Source organism: Cucurbita pepo, chromosome LG08, assembly GCF_002806865.2.
Source record: "Cucurbita pepo subsp. pepo cultivar mu-cu-16 chromosome LG08, ASM280686v2, whole genome shotgun sequence".
In the NCBI taxonomy this organism is placed as follows: domain Eukaryota; kingdom Viridiplantae; phylum Streptophyta; class Magnoliopsida; order Cucurbitales; family Cucurbitaceae; genus Cucurbita; species Cucurbita pepo.
The window spans coordinates 3,673,293-3,696,183 of NC_036645.1; the positions used below are offsets into that span (position 1 = coordinate 3,673,293).

General features: G+C 36.2%; 4 protein-coding genes, 1 long non-coding RNA gene and 2 other non-coding genes across 7 annotated transcripts; 6 read left to right on the plus strand and 1 right to left on the minus strand.

The window, feature by feature from the left end:
* Nucleotides 1-296: 296 nt before the first annotated feature.
* On the plus strand, nucleotides 297-1,128 carry LOC111800914 (desiccation protectant protein Lea14 homolog). The gene is made up of 2 exons (XM_023684833.1): nucleotides 297-576; nucleotides 784-1,128. The coding sequence occupies exons 1-2, from the start codon at nucleotides 371-373 to the stop codon at nucleotides 1,034-1,036; spliced, it is 459 nt and encodes a 152-aa protein (XP_023540601.1). The 5' UTR covers nucleotides 297-370; the 3' UTR covers nucleotides 1,037-1,128.
* Nucleotides 1,129-3,276: 2,148 nt separating this feature from the next.
* On the plus strand, nucleotides 3,277-4,222 carry LOC111800571 (RING-H2 finger protein ATL67-like; the record flags this gene model as incomplete). The annotated part of the gene is made up of 1 exon (XM_023684324.1): nucleotides 3,277-4,222. A coding segment is annotated over one exon (702 nt), but the record flags the coding sequence as incomplete, so codon positions are not given.
* A 2,692-nt stretch (nucleotides 4,223-6,914) lies between these two features.
* Nucleotides 6,915-9,085, plus strand: LOC111801053 (reticulon-like protein B1). The gene is made up of 5 exons (XM_023685019.1): nucleotides 6,915-7,230; nucleotides 7,826-8,006; nucleotides 8,105-8,246; nucleotides 8,486-8,555; nucleotides 8,650-9,085. Exons 1-5 carry the CDS (start codon nucleotides 7,041-7,043, stop codon nucleotides 8,814-8,816), a joined length of 750 nt encoding a protein of 249 aa, XP_023540787.1. The 5' UTR covers nucleotides 6,915-7,040; the 3' UTR covers nucleotides 8,817-9,085.
* A 4,039-nt stretch (nucleotides 9,086-13,124) lies between these two features.
* Nucleotides 13,125-14,446, plus strand: LOC111800996. The gene is made up of 2 exons (XR_002816064.1): nucleotides 13,125-13,524; nucleotides 14,032-14,446. It is a non-coding gene; the product is annotated as an uncharacterized LOC111800996 (long non-coding RNA).
* LOC111801242 lies at nucleotides 13,589-13,736 on the plus strand. Its single transcript, XR_002816117.1, has one exon. It is a non-coding gene; the product is annotated as a small nucleolar RNA snoR145 (small nucleolar RNA).
* Nucleotides 14,447-16,389: 1,943 nt separating the features above from the next.
* Nucleotides 16,390-16,537, plus strand: LOC111801241. The gene has a single exon (XR_002816116.1). It is a non-coding gene; the product is annotated as a small nucleolar RNA snoR145 (small nucleolar RNA).
* Nucleotides 16,538-20,902: 4,365 nt separating this feature from the next.
* On the minus strand, nucleotides 20,903-22,033 carry LOC111801111 (acidic endochitinase-like). The gene is made up of 2 exons (XM_023685095.1): nucleotides 21,746-22,033; nucleotides 20,903-21,511 (listed from the first exon to the last, which is right to left on the minus strand). Exons 1-2 carry the CDS (start codon nucleotides 22,031-22,033, stop codon nucleotides 20,903-20,905), a joined length of 897 nt encoding a protein of 298 aa, XP_023540863.1.
* Nucleotides 22,034-22,891: the final 858 nt, after the last annotated feature.

Consider the following 22,891-nt stretch of genomic DNA (forward strand, 5'->3'; position numbering starts at 1 on the left):
CTAACTAATAAACTCTAAATTTAAATAATAATAATAATAATAATAGTAATAAATTAAGAAAAAATGATGGATTAAGATAATTATTGTTATTATTATTCATTTCTTAACCATTTTTCTATTTTCATTTATTTTCCACGTGTACTACATAACTACATTTACTTACACGTGCAAAGCAACACGTGTGACTCGTTGCCGATTCAAACAATTACACGCTTACGTACTTCTCTCGAGTCCGGACGCTCTTATAAAGAAGGATCCGTTTCTCCCGTCTTCTTCTGCATATCCATTTCTCCGTCTTTGCTTTGTATTTCTTCATCTTCTTGCACTTCTCTTCAATCTCCTTGCACTTCTCTTCAATCTCCTTGCGAAAATGGCAGGTTTGATCGACAGAGCGAAGAACTACGTCTCCGAGAAGGTCGCCAACATGCCGAAGCCAGAGGCCTCCGTCACCGATGTCGATTTCAAGCGTTTGAGCCGCGATTCCGTCGAGTATTTGGCCTATGTTTCCGTCTCCAATCCTTACAGCCACGCCATTCCTATCTGCGAGATTTCTTACAATCTCAAAAGCGACGGCAGGTTCGTTCGTTCGTTTACTCGCATTTTCAAATTTCCTCTGTTTTTTGATTTCGTAAATTAGGTCACAATCTCACGATCGATTAGTACGTATATATTGAATCGATCGATTAGACGATCTCGATTCGTTCAATAGGAAAGAAGGAATGAAATATTGTTGTTGTTGTTGTTGTTGAGATCGTGTGATTGATGGATCGATCGAATGTGCAGAACGGTTGTGACAGGGACGGTGCCAGATCCAGGATCTCTGAAAGCGAGCGGTTCGACGATGGTGGAAGTGGGAGTGAAGGTGCCGCACTCGGTAATGATAAGCTTAGCGAAGGACATCGGGCGAGATTGGGACATTGATTACGAGTTGCTGATCAGACTCACCATTGACCTTCCGGTCATTGGAGACTTCAGCATTCCTCTGTCTACAAAAGGCGAGATCAAGCTCCCTACCTTCTCTGACATGTTCAAATAGCTATATTTCTTTCTTTCTTTCTTTCTTCGGTTAATTTATGTTTAATCAAATGTTACAAGTTCCAAATCACGCTTACGTGATGGATAATAAGGTTTCTTCTACCATATCTATANTAACCCTTTCTTTGTTTTTAATAGATATATAATAGCTAAATTGTTTTTTTTTTTTTTTTTTTAATTAATTTATTTATTTTCAAATATAGTACTAGCTTAGCCTTCTTAATGGAAGGCTTCATCCAATTAGATAGTATTTCTCACTTATAAATCTATGATCCTTCTCTAAATTATTTAATGTGGGACTCACTCCCTCCCTAAATTGACTAGCCAATGTGGGACTCACTCCCTCCCCAAATACCAAGACCAAGGTGGGACTCACTCCCTTCCTAAATTAGCCTATGTGGGACTCACTCCTAATAATCTTCAACAATCCTCCCCTCGAATAAAGTATGGAACTCTCAGATAGCCTCCCCTTAATTGAAGCTCGACTCTTTTCTCTAGAGCTCTCGAACAAAGTACATCATTTGTTCGACACTTTAGTTACTTTTGATTATACCTTAGAGGCTCACAATTCTTTGTTCAATATTTGAGAATTCTATTGACATGGCTAAGTTTAGGGCATGACCCTGATACCATGTTAGGAATCAAGATTCTCCACAATGGTATAATATTGTTCCCGAGCATAAGCTCTCATGACTGTGACCCTGATACTATGTTAGGAATCAAGATTCTCCACAATGGTATGATATTGTCCCCGAGCATAAGCTCTCATGACTGTGCTTTGACTTTTCAAAAGGCCTCATACCAATGGAGATAGTATTCATCACTTATAAACTTCACTTATAAACTCGATCATTCCCTTCATTCCCTAAAGTAGCCAACACGGGACTCACTTCCCGTAATCTTCAACATAAGATTTATAATATCTTTCTAAATTCGAAATATAAATGTACTCAACATTCCCTGTGGGTTAGGACAAATTTATAATCGAAATCATTGCTGATTTTTCTTTTACAAATAAACTTTAAATTTAATTGCCAATTTATCCAACCGTTGGGAGTTAGAATAGTATTTTTTTTATATATAAATATTTTATTAATGAAATTTCTAACTTTTTCAACGAATTTTCATGCCTTTCGGTTTTTCTTTAAAAAAAAATTTCATTTGCTTTTAATTAATTAATAAAATTAAAAAAATAATATATATATATATATATATAAAGGGAGGATGCGTCGGAAGTGCACAAAAGAACAAAACTATCTACAAAAGTCAATGGTCAAGTCAAAATTCCATTTTTAAAATATAATATATATATTCCAAAGAATAAATTTATAATTGCGTTTTTAGTCCCGACAAATGTAAAAGGTTTGTAGGTCGTCTATTTAATTATCATATTTTCAATTTTCAATTTATTTTAAAATTATTATTTATTTATTTGAATACAAATTATGTTAATAAAAGAAGTAGGCATTCCATATTTTGAATAGTTTTGAATATACGTTTCTTAATTAATTTAAAATTTGGATGCTAATTTAGAAGGTTGTTTATAATATATTTGGTAATATGTTTATAAGTAATCATACTTTAAATTTTAAAAAATTAATTTATTAACATTTTTATTATAAATATTTTCTAATTATTTTTAAGTAACATTACATCATTTATTAGATAAATATATTATTTGTATTATATTCTCCTTATTTACTCGGGTTTCTCATGCCCACTAGTCTCTACCTTAGTTTGATCTCGAACCACAGAGTTTAACACTTATACCACCTATAACGTCTCATGCCCAGAATTTTGATCATAATTTAGAATATGAATTCGACGCCGGATGATCTCGTTATTTCTTTGCATCCCTGAGGCATGGTTATGTACTTGCTTGCCTTGAGCCAAAGAAATCTATCCTCGTAAAATCAACACGGATCTTTTAAGCATATTTTATCTTCACTCACATGTTTATTTGAAATTTTTTCACGAGCTCAATGGGTTGAAGCAAACAATATTACTAACAGTGGTTTGAGCTGTTACAAATGGTAACAGAACAAAACACTGAACCGTGTGCTATCCAAGATAGTGGTTCACTAAGAGGGTTGGATTGTGAGTGTTAGATGAAAGTCCCACATCGGTTAATTTAGAAAATGATCGTAGATTTATAATCAAGGAATACTCTTCGACCATTGTTATGAGTCATTTTGGAAAGCCGAAAGCAAAGAGAAAGGGCGTATTAAATGCTGCGTCTGAAATCCCCACCCACCTTCCCCCAAAAAGTTATCTGCCCTATTTCCTTCTTTCTCTTCTTTCTTCTTCTTCCCCACTAATGGCTTCAACTGCTGCAACTCCATTACCATCTCCATCTCCAAATCCTCTTCAATGTCCTCCTCTTCCACCGCTTCTTCCTCCAATTACTCCTTCGCTAAGCTTGGTTTCGGCTACGCCATTGCCATAGCCCTCGCCTTCCTCGTCCTCCTCTCCGCTCTCCTTCTCGCCTTCTACGTCTGCTGCCGCGCCTCCCGCTCCCGCAACCTCCGTCTCTCTTCTTCCAGGCCGCCTCCTTCGCGCTCCGATGCCGGAATCATTCTCCCGCAAATCATTTTTGTCGCCGAGGACGACGGCGCTCCAGATCGCGACGATGACAACGGCGTCGTTGGCCTCGATCAGGCTGTGATAAACTCTTACCCTAAATTCCCCTTCTCCAAGGACAAATCCATGGCCGGGGCTAATTGCGTTTGTTCTATTTGCCTATGTGAGTATAAGGAGGCGGAGATGCTGAGGATGATGCCTGAGTGTAGACATTACTTTCATCTCTGTTGCATCGACGCTTGGTTGAAGCTTAATGGCTCTTGCCCGGTTTGCCGGAATTCGCCGCTCCCGACGCCGCTTTCCACTCCTCTGCAGGAGGTTGTGCCGCTCTCACAATACATGGCGGATCGGAGAAGGAGATGATCGGTCGCTCCATCGATTGATTCATATCGACAACACTCCAATAGGTTCTTCTATTACTTCTACTCTCTCTTAGTTCCATATTCTCTGTTTGTTTTACCTGTTTTTTCTCTTAGGAAATTGTAAATTCTTTGGTTAAGGTGCTGAGTTTTCTCCTATTTTTGAATGTTCTTGGAACTGTTCGACCTATACATGAATTTTTCAATTCACTTTTTGAGTAATTCGCTAAGAAGCCATGAATTTTCAATATTCTTGTGTAGATCTGATAGTGTTGGATTCGTTTATCCGAAAATCAAACAAGAAAAAATGAGACAAGAAGAACTTTTCTGGTTCTCTTCCTCCCTTTTCGTGCGAAAAAGTTTGCTTGACTCATCTCAAGGGTCCTCTTTACTTCCACTGTAGTCTTCTGTCTGTTTGCTCCATTTTCTCTCCAAATTTTCATCTCCATCATCACTTGCTAATGGTTTGCCAAGCGTGCAACAAAATTGCCCCATTGTTTTCCCCTTCTTTTTCCTAAATCCATTGAAATTCAGCAGTAGAACTGAAGAACATCGGTTTCATTCTTTGAGTTAAATCCATAAGCCAATTATCTCTGTTTTTTAGTTTCAAAATCGTGCACAAGATTGAAATGGATGTGAAGAAGTTGGAATCATTGGTTAATTTTGGATTGGAATTTGTATGATTTCAAGAACATTCAAAAGGACTGAACATTTTGATGGAATTTGCTTTTGTTTCTGCTTATTATCCCTTAGAACGGTGGATGATGACTGATGTGGTTATGATTTGGATAGGCACTTGGGTCACCTTTCCCGAGTTTAATTATGAATCCATTGATTTCACTGCTTTTTCTGTGGAAATTTCAGACGGGAATGTTGTTGCCTTTTTATTAACAACGGACATCCATACAACTTTATGTTGGGAGATTTATATTCATTTTAATTTTCTTTTTAATTTAACTTAGTGAAAATCGCGAATGTTCTTCGTATATATGTTGATTAGTTGAGTTATGTCGAGGTTGACCAAAATTTAAATTTGAACAAACTTTGTAGAGTTGAATAAACTAAGAACTTAAAAGTAGAAAATTGAAGTTTCAAAAATGTAAGTGTAAAGTTGATGAATGTTGTCACATCTTTGAAAGTTCGTTGACTAAAGGCATTATTGAAAAACTTGTAGAAGAGAATCGAAAGTCTGAAAACCCATCATTTCGTCGACCGAACATTTCACACGAAGAACAACAAATGAACAAAATTGCACGAAAACTACAAAATTATGTTGCATGTTTTTTTCTTCTGATTTAGACTATCATGTTTCGTGATTGAAGTCTATAGTCAAAACACATGTAGACTTATCATGTAGACTACAAATAATACATGTAGACTACAAATAATAGAGAGAAAACACAGTGAATGACGACATTCAAATAATGAAAAAATATTGTCATATTTGTAAATCTCTTTAAACGTTGCAACAAACCCTAATTTTTTATAGAGTTCAATGACCCTATTTTTTTTTATCAAAATGTTAGAGATTTGAATCCGTGCCTGTCGTGTTATATTTGGTAAAAAAATTTAAACTTTAACACAAAAATATGTAAAATAATTAGGGTTGAATTATTGATATGAAATTAAGTTTTGTAGAAACAATAAATGAAATGAGTGTAAGATACAACAACATACCAAATTGGCAATTAATGCTCATAATTCACTCATATATCACCCAAAATTTCATACTTCAAAACTGTCTCCAATTTCAAAGCATCAAAAGGTCCAAGGCTAGTTCAGGTTCTAGGCCCAATATATTTGGGCCCAATTGATATGCACTCTCGATAAATCTTTACACTAACGGGCCGGCCCAAATTGGTACTAAAGGCCTGGCCCTTAAACTATCTTTACTTCAAAGGCCCAGCCCAATCCAACTATTTTTTTACCCACTCATATTCGTAGTTCTTCCGACTCCAAAGGGATGGGTGCACAACCCTTCCTCGTCTCCATTACCATTCTCGTCTCATATTTTATTTATTTTTTTGTGAAATTCTTTATTCATTTTGGTACCGAGATTTCTCACATGGGAGATCAGTGTTAGACGAGCACGACTCTCCACAATGGTATGATATTGTCCGAGCATAAGCTCTCATGGCTTTGCTTTGGGCTTCCCCATAAGGTCTCAAACCAATAGAGAGAATATTCTTTGATTATAAATCCACCCATGATCATTCTCTAAATTAGTCGATGTGGGACTTTCATCATCACCTCCCCTCGAACAAAGTACGCCTCCCCTTAATCGAGGCTCGACTTCTTTTTCTTTTGGAGTCTTAGTCATTTTTTACTATGCCTTCGAGGAGACTCGATTCCTTTTCTTTTGGAGTCCTTTGTTCGACATTTGAAGATTTTCCAATCTAGTAGCGCATGACTCTGATACCATGTTAGACGAACACGACTCTCCACAATGGTATAATCAGCATAAACTCTCATGGCTTTACGACTCTCCACAATGGCATAATGGTATGATATTATCTACTTATAATGGAGTGTGTTACAGGATTATAAACCCATGACCATTCTCTAAATTAACCAATATGGGACACTTTCATCCCACGTTATTTACTTTATTATTTACTTTGTTTTTTTTTGTTTTTGTAGAAAAGAAGTGAAAATAAGGACTGTTATGGTATTTCACACAAAACGTGGAACCCATTACGGAGCCACAGAACTGTCCAAGCCGTCCAGAGCTGACCTAGTTTGATTCGATGCCACGTGTCCTCATATTTTCCCCTTCGTGTCGGCTACTTTCCCAAACATTCCTTTTAAATCGTCAGCTTTTTTCAACGCCGTCAATTAACGCCGTACCTTTTTCCGCGACAGTTTCCGTCAATCTGCTTTCGCATTGGCCAACCCGTTAATTAATTAATCAATTAATTTAATATCCAATTGTCATTCTTGCTTCCATTTTCGTTACTTTTCAAATTCCTTCAACTCTTCTTCTAAAACCCTAGTCTCTCTCTCTCTCTCTGCATCGAGTTGCTTGATTTTTCTTCTTCAGATCTTGGTCACTGCAATCGATCAATCATGGCGGACCACTCTGACAACGTGGAGTCGAAATCGGAGTCATTGATCGACAAGATAGTCGAGAAGATTCATGATCATGATTCTTCTTCGTCCGGATCAGACTCTGAAACCGAGGGATCCTTGAAGGAGAAGGTCTTCCGCCTTTTTGGAAGGGAGAGGCCAGTTCATCATGTCTTCGGCGGTGGAAAACGTACGGAATCTCACCTCTCTGATTTGAACTCATTGAATAATTGTTTTGTTTTTTTCTATTACATTTCCTAAGTTTTACACTGCTTCTATTCGTTTTGTTCGACCTTCGTCTTGATTGGTGTTTCTTAGGCTTCTTTTTGCTCTTTGGATTCGTTCTAGCTTGTTTCCCTATTCTTTGCTTGGATTTAGAATATATAAATAATTAGAAATTATAGATCTGCTTGCTTTACCTTACTGTGACTCATTGATAGTTCAGATCGAGTGTACGCTATAATTGAGTGATTCATTGAGCTTCCAGAGCAGAGTATTTATTATATTCATTGATAGTTCAGATCGAGCGTACGCTATAATAGAGTGATTCATTGAGCTTCCAGAACAGAGTATTTATTATTTTCTTCCCCGAACTTGTTATATTTGTTCCTTGTCCCGGTTTCGATACTTCTACTTCATTTTTTTTCTGCGTTGCACATTTCTGATTTCACATTTGAATATGTTCTGATGACGATACTTGTCTTGCTTAAGTCGTATGGTACTTTATTTTTTGTTTGGCGGTTGGTAATGTTGATGACCGTTTCTGGCCCCTGTTGCATATGCAGCTGCTGATTTATTGTTGTGGAGGAATAAGAAGATCTCAGCTGGTGTCCTTACTGGAGCCACTGTTATCTGGGTTTTCTTTGAACTGCTCGAGTGCCATCTGCTTACATTTGTTTCTCGTTCTCTGATCCTCTCTCTTGGGCTCTTGTTTCTTTGGTCCAATGCCCACACATTTATCTACAAGTGAGTTACTGAATCTCAACTTCCTTTTATCAATAATTAAGTTTCTAGCGACTTCAAATTATGCTCTTCTTTCCACTGTTTAACAAATGTAGTTACAGGAGTCCACCCCGAATCCCAGAAGTTCAACTTCCTGCGGACCCCTTCCTGGAGTTTGCTTCAACTTTGAGGGCGGAAATTAATTGTGGTTTTGCATTATTGCGGGACATTGCAACTGGAAGAGATTTGAAGAAATTCATCACTGTACGTATCTGCTATTGATGCACTCTATTTGTCTTTTTATTGTGGTTATTTTACTTGTTGGGTTTATCTCAACTCTCAAGTAGCAACCGAGCCTGAACAAGTTGCAACTTAATATATATACCTTGATTGGACTACAGATTCGACCATAATACTTAATATGCTAATTTGTAGTCTCAGATATCGAAGTTAGAGTAATTGAATTTTATCTAGATTATAGAAATGTTATGTCTCTGTATCAGGCAATCGCTGGCTTGTGGGTCCTGTCGATCGTGGGAAGCTGGTGCAATTTCTTGACGCTGTTCTACATAAGTAACGACAACTCGAACTCTATCTTCATATTTATAGCCATCTTTTTATCATCCTTTGTTGATTCTGACGTTTGACAACAACTTTGAAAACGCAGACTTTGTTTTGTTGCACACTGTTCCTGTTCTGTATGAGAAGTACGAAGATAAGATCGACCCATTAGCGGAAAAAGCATTAATTGAGTTCAAAAAGCACTACGCCGTGTTTGAAGAAAAGGTTTTGAGCAAGATCCCAAAAGGGCCATTGAAAGGTAAGAAGGCTTAAACTGGGTCTGGTTGGGTGTCTTCTTCCCTCACAAAAAAGCGGTAACCACATGCTTATTGATCTCTTTCTCGTTGTCTTTTGGCTGCACTCATCCATCATAGTATAGTTGTTGTTCAATCACAAGGGTGGTTTTCGCAATTTAGTGGGTTTGTTCTACAAATGTTGAATTTGTAAGTTATGTTATAAGTTATATGGGAACTTTCATGAGGGGAAGTACTTTTGTTTGTGGTTAGCTTAGCTAATTTTATATACTTTTTTTTTCTCTCTTTCGTTCCAATTTGGGTGATGCCTTGAGGGAAAGAATTATTAAACTAATTTTAATAATATTCAAACTTTTGAATTGAAATTGTTAGTTTTATCTGAAAAATATTTTGAAATTGTTAGTACTTTACCCAAATTGGATTGAAATTGTTTGTGAATTAAAAGAATTTTGAATGGAGAGTTTAATTTCCAGTTTGAATCAATAAAAAACTTCTCCATCTTCTTAAGCAACTCTTGTTGTCTAAAACCACTTGTTCCATTTGAAACTCTCCTTTCTGTCATTTCCTTTAACCTTGCAGGCTACATTTTTCTTGTCTAAAATCATATTTCGAGGTATATATTTATATATAGGAATATAATTTATTATAGCCGTAATTAGCTAGAATTTTATATTTGATCTTCTTAATTTGATTGTAAAGATTAATGAAAATTGGACTTTAAATCCTATGGGGACGATTTGTAACGGCCTAAGCACACCACTAGCAGATATTGTCCTCTTTGGGCTTTCTGTTCCGTGCTTTCTCTCAAGGTTTTTAAAATGCGTCTAGATAGAGAGTTTCGTTCTCCTCCTCAACTGATGTGAGATCTCACAATCTACCCTCTTCAAGACCTAATCTACCCTCTTCAAGACCTAGAGTCTGCACTCGTTCCTTTCTCCAATTGATTTGGGACCCTACCAAATCTACCCTCGATCCCATTTATGTTTCTTAGACTTTCAATTCATTCTGAACTTTTGATCATACTTATGTTTCTCATACTTTCAATCCCACCTTTGTTACTCATTTTTAATATGGTATTAGAACATCATTTTTAACTATATATGTGTTAAAATGTCATCACTAGCCCAATAGGATTAAGCCCAACCATTGTATAAGTAATTATATTTATGATTTAGAATTTTAGGAATAAAGGTAGGAAAATGATTTAGGAATTAGAATTTTAGGAATAAATGTAAGAAAATGATTTAGGAATTTTAGGAATAAAGTCAAGAAAATGATTTAGGTATTTTAGGAAAAACATGGAGAAATTTTAGGAATAGATGGACTGTCATCTAGTATATACCCCTCTACTCTACCTAGTTCATCATCCCAAGAAATACCAAGCAACACAAAGTAGTGATTTCTACAAAATGTCTTGTACTCTCTTCTCGATTGGTCTTAATAAAGTGTGCGAGTGTTTCCCACAGAGTTGTGTTCCACAATCTGGTATCAGAGCGAGGTTAGTGTAGGTTATCTGATCTCTTGGAATTCTTAGTATGCTCTGTGGTTGTAGCTCTGTCTGATCTTCCACATCAGAGACGATTTCTTGAGATTAGTAGTGAGTGAGTTTCTTTTGTGTCGTGAGTAGTCCGTGACTCTGCAAGTCGTGTGTCGAAAGAGCTTGTTTGGTATTACTGAGGTATAGCCAACACGATAGGTGATTTCCAAATTGTTGGAGGGATCAAGAAACTCAATAACAACAACTACAACACGTGGGCAACATGCATTGTGTTCTATTTACAAGGACATGATCTTTGGGAGATCGTTGGCGGGTACGAAACTACGCCGCCAGAGGATGATTCTAACGGCGCCTTGCGCAAATGGAGAATCAAAGCAGGCAAAGCAATGTTTGCCTTGAAGACCACAATCGGAGAAGAGATGTTAGAGCATATTTGGGATGACAAGACACCAAAAAAAGCATGAGACACGTTCATGATATTGTTCTCAAAGAAGAATGATACGAGGCTACAACTTCTGGAGAATGAGTTGTTGTCAATTTCACAACGTGACATGACGATTGCTCAGTTCTTCCACAAGGTCAAGTCGATCTGTCGGGAGATTACTGAACTAGACCCGAAGTCCGCCATTGTAGAATCTCGAATGAAGAGGATTATAATTCACGGATTGCGACCAGAATATAGAAGCTTTATTATTGCTGTACAAGGATGGCCCACTCAACCATCACTCGTAGAGTTCGAAAATTTGTTAGCCAGCCAAGAAGCCATGGCCAAACAAATAGGAGACATCACATTGAAGGGTGAAGAAGAAGCACTCTACACAAGTGAAAGCCGGAGCAATAATAGGCCGTCTACAAAACGCGATACAATGGTGACAAAAGTAGAAGTCACCAAGGAACTGTACAACCAGGGAGAGCTCAGAAGAACAATAATAATAACTCTCAAGGGAAAAGATTTGAGGGCATTTGCTACAATTGCGGGAAGAAGGGCCACATGTCCAAAGATTGTTGGTCCAATAAAAAATCTGTCGAGAGCAATGTGGCATCCTCCAACATGGAGACGGAGGAGGAATGGGATGCAAATGTACTGTATGCTATAGAAGAAGATGAGCTAGCACTCATGGCGATGATGAGAGACCATATCGATTATGAGAATGATTGGATCATTGATTCAGGATACTCAAACCACATGATTGACGATCAAAGTGGTGCAATGGAAGAGGGGTGGCCCTCAGAGAAGGAAGTATTACCAAGCCTTAAGCAAATTGAAGAAATTCTTTTGACGGGAGAGAAAATTGAAGAAATTCTTCCACAAAAGATGGGGGAGCAAATTAAAGAAATTCCACAAAAGACGGGGGAGCAAACTGTACACATTTGCTTAAATGCTGATGTGCCTGAAGATTCAAGTGACACTAGTGTTGGTGAGCAAGAAGTGACTCAACCAAGCGATCTTTTGCAAGTGGATTTACAAAATAAAGTGTACCCCGGATGGATCAATCGTGAGATACAAAACTGAGACTATAGATCCAGGGTTCTCTCAACAATATGGACTAGACTATGATGAAACGCTTAGTCCAGTGGCAAAGATCATTATCGTACAAGTTCCTCCAGTACTTGCGGTAAATAAAAATTGGAAATTATGGCAGATGGATATGAATAATGCCTTCTTGCATGGAGAGTTGGACTGGGAGATCTACATGAACCAACCAAATGGATTTGAGAATGAAGTTGGAGTCATTAGTCAGTACATGCGAAGTCTGAAGAAGCTTCCTTTGGATGCGACTCGATGGACCTTGAGATATGTCAAACAATATCATGATACTCGAAGGTCAAGTATTGGGTATGTGTTCAAGCTCAGTTCAAAAACAATCTTTTGGTGTAGGAAAAGACAACCAACAGTATTATTGTCTATTAGAGAAACAGAGTACAAAGCAGCTCGGAAAACTACATTGCTGAAACTCTTGATGGAAGATTGACACCAGAAAATTGACTATCCAATACCACTTCATTGCAACAATCAATCTGCGATTCGCCTAGCAGAAAATTCAATGTTTCATGCTAGAACAAAGCATGTGGAGGTACACTACCATTTCATTAGAGAGAAAGTCTTGAAGGAAGAAATCGAAATGCAGCAGATCAAGACAGATGATCAAATGGCAGACTTGTTTACAATAGGGTTGAATACCGGCAAACATGAGAGTTTTCGCTGTCAGCTCAACATGGTGCAACGAATGAGGACTAGTGCTGAGGGCGAATGTTAAAATGTCATCACTAGCCCAATAGAATTAAGCCCAACCATTGTATGAGTAATTATATTTATGATTTAGGATTTTAGGAATAAAGTTACGAAAATGATTTAGGTATTTTAGGAAAAACATGGAGAAATTTTAGGAATAGATTGACTTATAAATACCCCTCCACTCTACCTCGTTCATCATCACAAGAAATACCAAGCAACACAAAGTAGTGGTTTCTACAAGGTGTCTTGTATTCTCTTCTCGATTGGTCTTAATATAGTGTGTTAGTATTTCCCACATAGAGTTGTGTTCAACAATATATATACTCTGAAATATAAATAGAATAAAGAATCGTTCAATCTCAATTATACTTACTTTTTAGAAAATTTTCATCTTAACTATTTTTTTCTTTTTGGAAAAAATTTAGTTTTTATATATATTTTTAAAAAGAATATTAATTTGAAAGAATTTTTACACTAAATTTATTTATTTATTTATTTATTAAGTAAGTAAATGGGGATAACCATCGTAAGTAGGGCTTTGAGCTCTTGAATTTGGATGTACAAATAACCGGCCCAACAGCCCAATTCACAGTTTGTATTCACTATATAAATGTTAGGCTTGTTCCAACCCCATACCATTGCAGAGAAGTCTAGGGTTTCGTCAATTAGGGTTCCTCTCTCTACCGCCGATGAGATTTTGTTGTAGTTCTTCTAGTTTATCTTCTGGAAAATAGTGAAGATTGATGCGATGAAGAACGAAATTAATGATGAAAATCATCGATTATAGAGTGGTTACTTCATAATCCCTCTGTAAGATGAATATCTGTCTGGTTCGTATTCACTGAGCTTCGTATCTTCTTTATTTTATTTCTTTATTTCCGATCCGAAGGGTCCTATGGATGGGGCGCCATTCTAATCAATGCGCTTTTGCTCCAAGTTTGCCTTCGGAAATCGTAGTGAAAGAAGATCGCCGAGCCAATCTCTGAATAACTGGTTCGGTTTTCGATTTTTTTTTTTCATATAGAAATTTATTTTGCGTTTTTTAGATGGTTGATTCGAGCGAAGGTCCCAGCAGAGGGCAGGATAACTCATAGATTGAGTGCTCTCTAACATTTAATTAATTCCTTCGCAGATTAGACTGCCGAATCGTAGGACGCCCTAATTTTATTAGTTTTGGATCGTCTTGAACCCTCGGCAACATTTTTTTTCTTCCTGCTTTCACTGTTTTTGATTTAGTGGATTTGTTGATCTTGTTTCGTCTGGAGTGGTTAGGCAGAATCTGTTTTAGATGTTTCCGAGAGGGCTTCATCATGTTTAGATTAGAAGGTCTCAGCATGTTCAAAGCTCTATTAAATCTCCTATTATCTTCACTATGTTGAGCTATCTGAACGAAGTTATCACTATTCCTTTACTTTTTCCCCATTTTAAACAACAAATAATTACTTCACTGAAAATCTTACCAAACTATTGCTGATTATATACTTACATACCGTTGTCCAGACATTAATGTTATCAGCACCTTCTTGGTAGCCAATTCTGCGTGCAGGTATTTGGCTCGTTTTACTGATCTGCTACAACAACAAATTGAATCATCTGCATATCAAGAATGCAGCATTGAACCTTGTTTCTTCAATTTTGGATCCTGATGGAATCGTAGTTCTTCCAAATTGAAACATAAAAGTTCATTAGAGGAGTTGAAATCTGGAATTTGATCTTTGTTAATTTCTTCCCTCGCGGGTGTCATTGAAATAGTTGCAATATAGGATGTGGTTGTCGGCCTTCCCCATCCTGCCCTGTGGATTGTAGTATGCCACAAATTATGAACAAACACATTTATTAAACGAGATCTCAACACGACAAGCTAGTTGTAATTTATTTTTAATTTGATATTTTTATAAACTTCAAAATAGAGTGATATAATGTTCATACTATTTTTGTAATTCCATCGCTAACATTTAAGGAGGTATTTTCTAAGAGGAGGTTTTGTAATTCAACATATATTTTCCTTTTAGAATTTAAGAGGAAAAAAGAAAAAAAAAACCATTATCAAAGGCAGGTTTTACTAAAAATGAAATGATATTCTCATCCTTAGTCTTATATTAGTAAGCTCCGGATTGCAAAAATGAAAATAACATTCTTGTTTACTCTATTCGATTATCTACATGGAATCATTTGTTGTACAAAAAAATGCAAACCCATTTGATTTCAATCGTAGTCAGATGATCTGATCTTTAATCTTAGGCATTTGCCGCCGCATCAATGGCAACAACAGTTGCTCATTGTTGACAAATGGGACATGCTTCCCATATCAATGTCTTCCGTCCCCCTCACCGCCCAAATGCCTTGTGTGGTGGGGAATTCTTCTTCTTCTTTCTATCTTCTTTTCTTTTGCCATAAACAAGCCATATCAAATTCAAGATTAAGGTGCACTGAATTTTGGTGATAACCTATTCGTGTGTCCCCTGGCGACGGGCAAAGACCATAACCAGTAAAGATCAAGAAAGAAAACAACAAAAGGTTGTGAAGAACCAAGAGGGGATTGGTTCTGACTCTGAACATCACAGGAGTTATTTTCAGCTGCGTCTCCTTTATGGCATCAGTAACATACGTAACGATCGTCTCCATCTTCCAGAATGACAACATTGGTTTCCTATGGATGGACTAGAAGTTAAAGAAGCAAGTGAAGAATTGTGCTTAACTGGGACAAAATCAGATGTGTTAGAGGCTCCCAATCTTGTGTGACTTATATAAACAGGTCTGATACAACCATCAAAGAAGAGTTCATCAGCATGGGCTATGAGAACAGATGGATGGATTGGAGTATTGAATTTGAAGCTCTGGGGTTCATCCAGAAACCTTGAAGGCTTGACAATCTTACAATCCATCATTTTGGATGTGGCATCATAGGACTGCATCATATTCGACAGGCTAACTGGTGCAAAAGCTTTCAACTGCATCATAGTTCTTTGCAATTCATGAATGTAAAGGCGATGAAGAAAACAATTATAAAGGTTTTCACACCTTTATAAAGAATGTTTTGTTCTCCTCCCCAACCGATGTGAGATCTCACAGTAAACCATAGTCTATTTGCTCTGAATAACGCTACAAAGAGGTGAAGAAGTGGATCTTTCACAGAATGAGGTTCATTCTCCAATCCTCATTTGTTTTTTAACTATTTTTTTCTTTTTTTCGTATACCCTTGTAAAGATGTCGGAGGAAAAAAAATTTAGTTTTTATATATATTTTAAAAAAGAATATTAATTTGAAAGAATTTTTACACTAAAAAAAAATTTATTTATTTATCAAGTAAGTAAATGGGGATAACCATCGTAAGTAGGCTTTGAGCTCTTGAATTTGGATGTACAAATAACCGGCCCAACAGCCCAATTCACAGTTTGTATTCACTATATAAATGTTAGGCTTGTTCCAACCCCATACCAATGCAGAGAAGTCTAGGGTTTCGTCAATTAGGGTTCCCCTCTCTACCGCCGATGAGATTTTGTTGTAGTTCTTCTAGTTTATCTTATGGAAAATAGTGAAGATTGATGCGATGAAGAACGAAATTGAAGATGAAAATCATCGATTATAGAGTGGTTACTTAATAATCCCTCTGTAAGATGAATATCTGTCTGGTTCGTATTCACTGAGCTTCGTATCTTCTTTATTTTATTTCTTTATTTCCGATCCGAAGGGTCCTATGGATGGGGCGCCATTCTAATCAATGCGCTTTTGCTCCAAGTTTGCCTTCGGAAATCGTAGTGAAATCTGATCGCCGAGCCAAGCTCTGGATAACTGGTTCGGTTTTCGATTTTTTTTTTCATATAGAAATTTATTTTGCGTTTTTTAGTTGGTTGATTCGAGCGAAGGTCCCAGCAGAGGGCAAGGTAACTCATAGATTGAGTGCTCTCTAACATTTAATTAATTCCTTCGCAGATTAGACTGCCGAATCGTAGGACGCCCAAATTTCATTAGTTTTGGATCGTCTTGAACCCTCGGCAACATTTTTTTTCTTCCTGATTTCACTGTTTTTGATTTAGTGGATTTGTTGATCTTGTTTCGTCTGGAGTGGTTCGGCAGAATCTGTTTTCCTTAACTCCAAATCTGTTTTAGATGATTCCGAGTGGGCTAGGCAGCTTGTTCGAAGCTCTATTAAATCTCCTATTATCTTCACTATGTTGAGCTATTTGAACAAAGTTACCACTATTCCTTTACTTTTTCCACATTTTAAACAACAAATAGGAACTGCACTGAATATCCTCTTACCAAACTTTTGCTGAAAATTTAATTTACTGTAGATGATTATGAACTTACATACCGTTGTCCAGACATTAATGTTATCAGCACCTTCTTGGTAGCCAATTCTGCGTGCAGGTATTTGGCTCGTTTTACTGAATATCTTCTACAACAACAAATTGAACCATCTGCATATCAAGAATGCAACATTGAACCCTGTTTCTTCAAATTGAAACATAAAAGTTCATTAGAGGAGTTGATATCTGGAATTTGATTTCTGTAAATTTCTTCCCTCGCGGGTGTCGATGAAATAGTTGCAATATAGGATGGAGTTGAAGGCCTTCCCCATTCTCCCCTGTGGACATTGTAGTATGCCACAAATTATGAACAAACACATTTATTAAACGAGATCTAGAGCCGTCAACACTCGCACACAATTGGGTTATACCAGAAAGACGGCGGCGGATTTGGTAGCAGCATCGGGAACCACCACCAACCGATGCGGAATCTGATCATTTGCTTTCGAAATCCTCACTTCAATTCTCTCGAACTTGCGAAGCTTTAGTGAGTTTGGGCTTTCTTTAGTGAGATCTCTTCAAATCCACCACGTTATATGGAGTTGAATGTCGGTCCAGAACAGAAATATAATAGTTAGATTTCAAATTTTATAATTTTTTAGTCTTTGATTTTTAATTTTAATTTTTATAATTTTATAGTATAATAACTTCCCTTACTTTTATTTATGTTTTCAAGAACCTTTTATTTATGTTTTCAAAAACCCAGTTTAATCTGGAAAGCTTAAATTCTATAACCAAAAATAAGAGAAATTCAAATTCTATGTTAATAAATTGATTATAGAGTAAGAGAAAAATCAAATAGGGCTTATAAAGCTCAGTTTGTTATAATCCCAGTTTAATCTTGTTTCCAATAGAGTAAACAACATAAAAATACATGGAATCATTTGTTGTACAAAAAATTCCAAACCATTTGATTTCAATCATAGTCAGAAGGTGGACAAAGTATCTTAAAGATGATCTGATCTTAATCTTAGGCTTTTGCCGCCGCATCAATGGCAACAACAGCTACTCATTGTTGACAAATGGGACATGCTTCCCATATCAATGTCTTCGGTCCCCTCACCGCCCAAATGCCTTTTGTGGTGGGGAATTCTTCTTCCTTCTATCTTCTTTTCTTTTGCCTTTGTAGGACACAATAGCTTCAGATTTTGTTTTGCATTTAATACAGACGTTTCATATTGTGATTGAGACTGTGAGATCACATCAGTTGAGGAAGAGAACGAAACATTTAAGAGTATGAGAACAAAGCATTTAAGAGTATCTACAATTATAGTCTGGAGAGGAAGGTCTGGAGAGGAAGCCCAAACAAGATGATATCTACAACTATAGAATCACTAGAACTGTTCCATCAATCTACACCCTTCACATAATATCTGCAATTATAGAATCACTAGAACTGTTCCATCAATCTACACCCAACTAGAACTGTTCCATCAATCTACACCCTTCACACAACACACAACACACAACCCCTGGCGACGGGCAAAGACCATAACAAATTCATAAACAAGCCATATCAAATTCAAGATTAAGGTGCACTGAATTTTGGTGATAACCTATTCGTGTGTCCCCTGGCGACGGGCAAAGACCATAACCAGTAAAGATCAAGAAAGAAAACAACAAAAGGTTGTGAAACCAACGTTGTGAGGTTCATCTTCGTGGCCTTTTTCCTAACACATTTTGTCCATGTCCTGTACTCTCTCCCTTCCACCTAGCTTTATGTTACTCTTTCTTCCTCTTTTCACTCTTCAGATGCAGAAATGGTAGCATGATATTGTCCACTTTGAGCATAAGCTCTCGTGACTTTGCTTTGGATTTTCCCAACAGGCCTCATATTCCTTACTTTGATTGGAGTATTGAATTTGAAGCTCTGGGAGTTCATCCAGAAACCTTGAAGGCTTAACAATCTTACAATCCATCATTTTGGATGTGGCATCATAGGACTGCATCATATTCGACAGGCCAACTGGTGCAAAAGCTTTCAACTGCTAGAGATCGGGTCGTCCATAAGTTCTTTGCAATTCATGGATGTAAAGGCGATGAAGAAAACAATTATATATATTCTTCGACGACATGACCACATGATTAATACCTCAGCGTATTGACTAAACATGATGGTGGTCACAAGTGCATTTTTTTTTTGTCTATTCCTTTAAGGTCAAACAGGAGACACCAGGAACCAACTCCTCTCTAGCAATCGTTCCCTTCTCCAATCGAGTTCATCCTCGCTGGCACATCGTCCAGGCTCTGATACCATTTATAACAGCACAAGCTTACCACTAGCAAATATTGTCTTCTTTGTGTTTCCCCTTTCGAACTTCACCTCAACATTTTTAAAATGCGTCTGCTAGGGAGAGGTTTTCACACTCTTATAATAAAGAATATTTTGTTCTTCTCCCCCAACCGATGTGAGATCTCATAGTAAACCATAGTCTATTTGCTCTGAATAACCCTACAAAGAGGTGAAGAAGTGGATCTTTCACAGAATGAGGTTTTCAATCTAAATAAGCTGAAAATTGTGCAAGTTAAGAGTTCCGGATCTAGCATGACCTGATCCTGGTAGATTAGACCATTTATAGAGATGAATGCAGAATACTGGAATGTCGATAGTTTCCCATAGTAGCAAATGAAACTTTAAACGTTGTTTTCTGCAAGGATCATAATACATGATTGTATTCAATGTTCTACGCGATCATCATACAAAGCAAGAACGTGATTCAAAGAGGAAAACAAAGCCCCAAATTCAGGCATACTCAGGGAAATGTCCGATTGTCATTCATGTGCTAATACTGCTAACGCCTAACCTCAATCGATCAAGGAGCCGTAACTAATCATGCAAAGATACGAATTCCAATTCTAAAGCTCCCATCAGAATCAACAATTCTACACCAAATTCAACTTTCCGAGTAACTTTCAGCGCATCATGAGCATAATATCTTACCAGAAGCGTTAAGTTGGAGCGTAACAGAGTAAATACCGTGCAATGTGATCGAAATACTTCTAAAAGAGGATTGCCACAGAGCTTCAAACCTTAAACCGAATCCAGACAGCAGATACTCGAAGCTCTAACTCGTCGCATTTCAATCGGCGCAGCCTCTACCGCAAAATCAAGACGCCGCCGTCCTTTCCCGAACAGAGGATCTGGGGAACTTGAAGTTCGAAGTTATTGTTTTTAATTTATAATCAATTTCTAACTTTTTTAAATTATAAAAACTAAATTCGTAACTTAAAACAAAATTTTCAAACCTTCAATTTTTTATTTAATATATTTTCAATATTTATTAAAATTAACAAATCTATAACATTAAACATTCAATTTTTTTTTTTAAATTTATGAAATTAAAAAAAATATAAATTTTAATAGACACAAAATTAAAAATTTGTGTTTATTTTATCTCATTTTATTTATCATCAGAATATTATTTTTCTTAATAATTCTAAATCGAGCAGATTTATTTCATAAAGTTTTTTTTTCCTTTAATTCATTAAATACATTAATATGACGAACATTTAAACTCTAAATAATTTTGTACGATACGTTTATCTATTAATTAATTTATTTTAATTTAATAATTAATAAATAATTTTTTTCTAGTCGAACGATGAACTTATAAACTGTATCAAAATTTGTAATCATTTTTTCATCTATTAGTAAAAATTCAACCGGTTAAGAATAAAAAATAGAAATAGAATTGAAATCAAAGGTATGTTTTACGAGGTAGTATATCTGCAAATAAAATATAAACTAATTAAATATTGAGAATAAAATAAAATAAAGAATACTAAGATATAATATCTAAGATATATTTCATAAATAATATATTCTTCAAATATTATATCTCAACATAACCACTCAGATTTATTGAATTGAAACGTCATCAAAGATAAATAAACTTACACCCCTCTGAACTTTTATTATAAAAAACCCAATAAACGTGTATATATATATATATATATATATATATATATATATATATATATATATATATTACACGATACGCATGCATACATACACTCATACATAAAATAGATGTTGTATAAGAGGGGACATGTTACATTTCTCAAACAGCTTGTTTAATGGAAGAGCTATAGCCAGTTTGATCATCGTAAAACTTCGACCATAGCATAACGCCGCCGTACTTAGATGAGAGTTTGACGACTGGTAGCACCACCGATTTGAGAGCATCGGCCGGAATGAACCCAGAGCCGGCAGCCGCCGGAGCCGCGGGGAGGCCCAAGAAGATTTGTGCATGAGGAATTTTGGAAGTCCATACTTTCCAAGCATCAAAAAGATTGGTGCCATCTCCTGAAAATTGACATGGTGGGTTGTTGTAGAATTGAACCCAAACGAAGTCGAAAAGACCTGTGGAAAGGGCGTCGCCGAGCCAGGCGTCGGGGAACGGGCACTGTGGAGCAGCCGTGATGAATACCTTCTTGCCGTTTCGGTTGCCGAAGTCCAAAAGAGCCCTTGCGAGCTCGTCCCAATGCTTGTTTGTCCCGCCTTCGATGTCGAAGTCGACACCGTCGAGCACGACATTGCCGAGGGGACGAGGCGAAGACGGGGAATGTCCGCCTAAATAGTTGTTCCATAGGTAGTCTGCAACTTTTTTGGCGTCATCGGGTGATGAGAGGAAGTAGCTTCCCACACCGCCTCCAATGGAAAGAATAACCTATTATGAAATTAGTATTGAGGATTATTAGAAGTGAGTCCCACATTGGTTAATTTAGTGGAAGATCATGAGTTTATAAGTGAGGAATATTATCTCCATTGCTATGAAGTCTTTTAGAAAGCCCAAAACAAAATTATGAGGTAAGGACGGAAAATATAATCCTGTATTAAGGTAAGTTTGACCACGAGTCTAAAATGATTAAATAAACTTAATTCAATAATAAAATATAATCACCTTGATGCCTCTAGCTTGGCAGGACTTGACGTCGGAGCTCAATTTAGTGCATCCATTACTAAACGGATCGCAGTGGCCGGCGAGGTTGATCTGCGGCGACTGGCCGTTGCCGAAGACGGAGAGAAAAGCAAGGATCACAATCTGGTAGTTTCCGGTGGCGCAAGTGTCAGCCAAAGTGCCTTCATTTCCATTTTGACCCCAATAAATAGCCATTTTCCCAGCATTGGATTTCGCCATTAACGTCAAAACCATGATGCAGAGGAGGAGAGCTCGACGTCGGAACTCCATTTTTTCCGGCGGAGTTGTTTTCCTTGTTGAGGTGGCAATGGAAGTAGGGTTTTATAGAGGGAATGGGAAAATGATGGCAAATAATAATAATAATAATAATAATAATATATATATATATATATATATATATATATATAATTAGCTTTAAAAAAAGTTTTGAATTTTTGTATGAATATGACTTGTAAAGAGCCTTATGCGTTTGTCTTGGTAGATGTTTAACTTAGGAGTATGGGTTTATATAATATAATGTGTATTTTATTTGTCACACTTTCTGTTGCTATTTGAATTTATAGTTTATAAAGATAATATATATAATATATTTGTATTTTGCTTTTAAAAAAATTTCTATAAATTTTTTATTTTTTTTAATAATAATCTTAAAATTTCAAAAATACATATGAAAACTTTTTTTTTTTAAAATTTTAAATTGGAGTATGATATTTTTGAAATATGATTTTAACTGTAAGAATATTTTTTAAAATCTTTTAAAAATTTTAAAAATTTTAAAAATATTAATGAAAAGGGTATTTTTGAAATATTGTTGAAATTAATTTCTTAAAAAAAAAAAACAAAGTAGGTAATGGATTTTATCTAAATTATTTTGATTTTTTTAAAAAAATTAAAGTATTTTTAAATTTTTTTAAATTTAAAAATATTATTGAAACTTTTAAAGATTGACGGATATCTTTTAAATATAGCACCAATCAAGGGTAGTTTTGGGTGTTAAGATTAGATTGTATTGGTCGTAAATTTAGTATGAGGATATTTTAGTCATTTTGGTATATTTTTCGACATGAATTTTTAAAATGTTATTGATAAGGCCTTCTAAGTGAACGTAAGCTTATCTGAAAGTGAAAT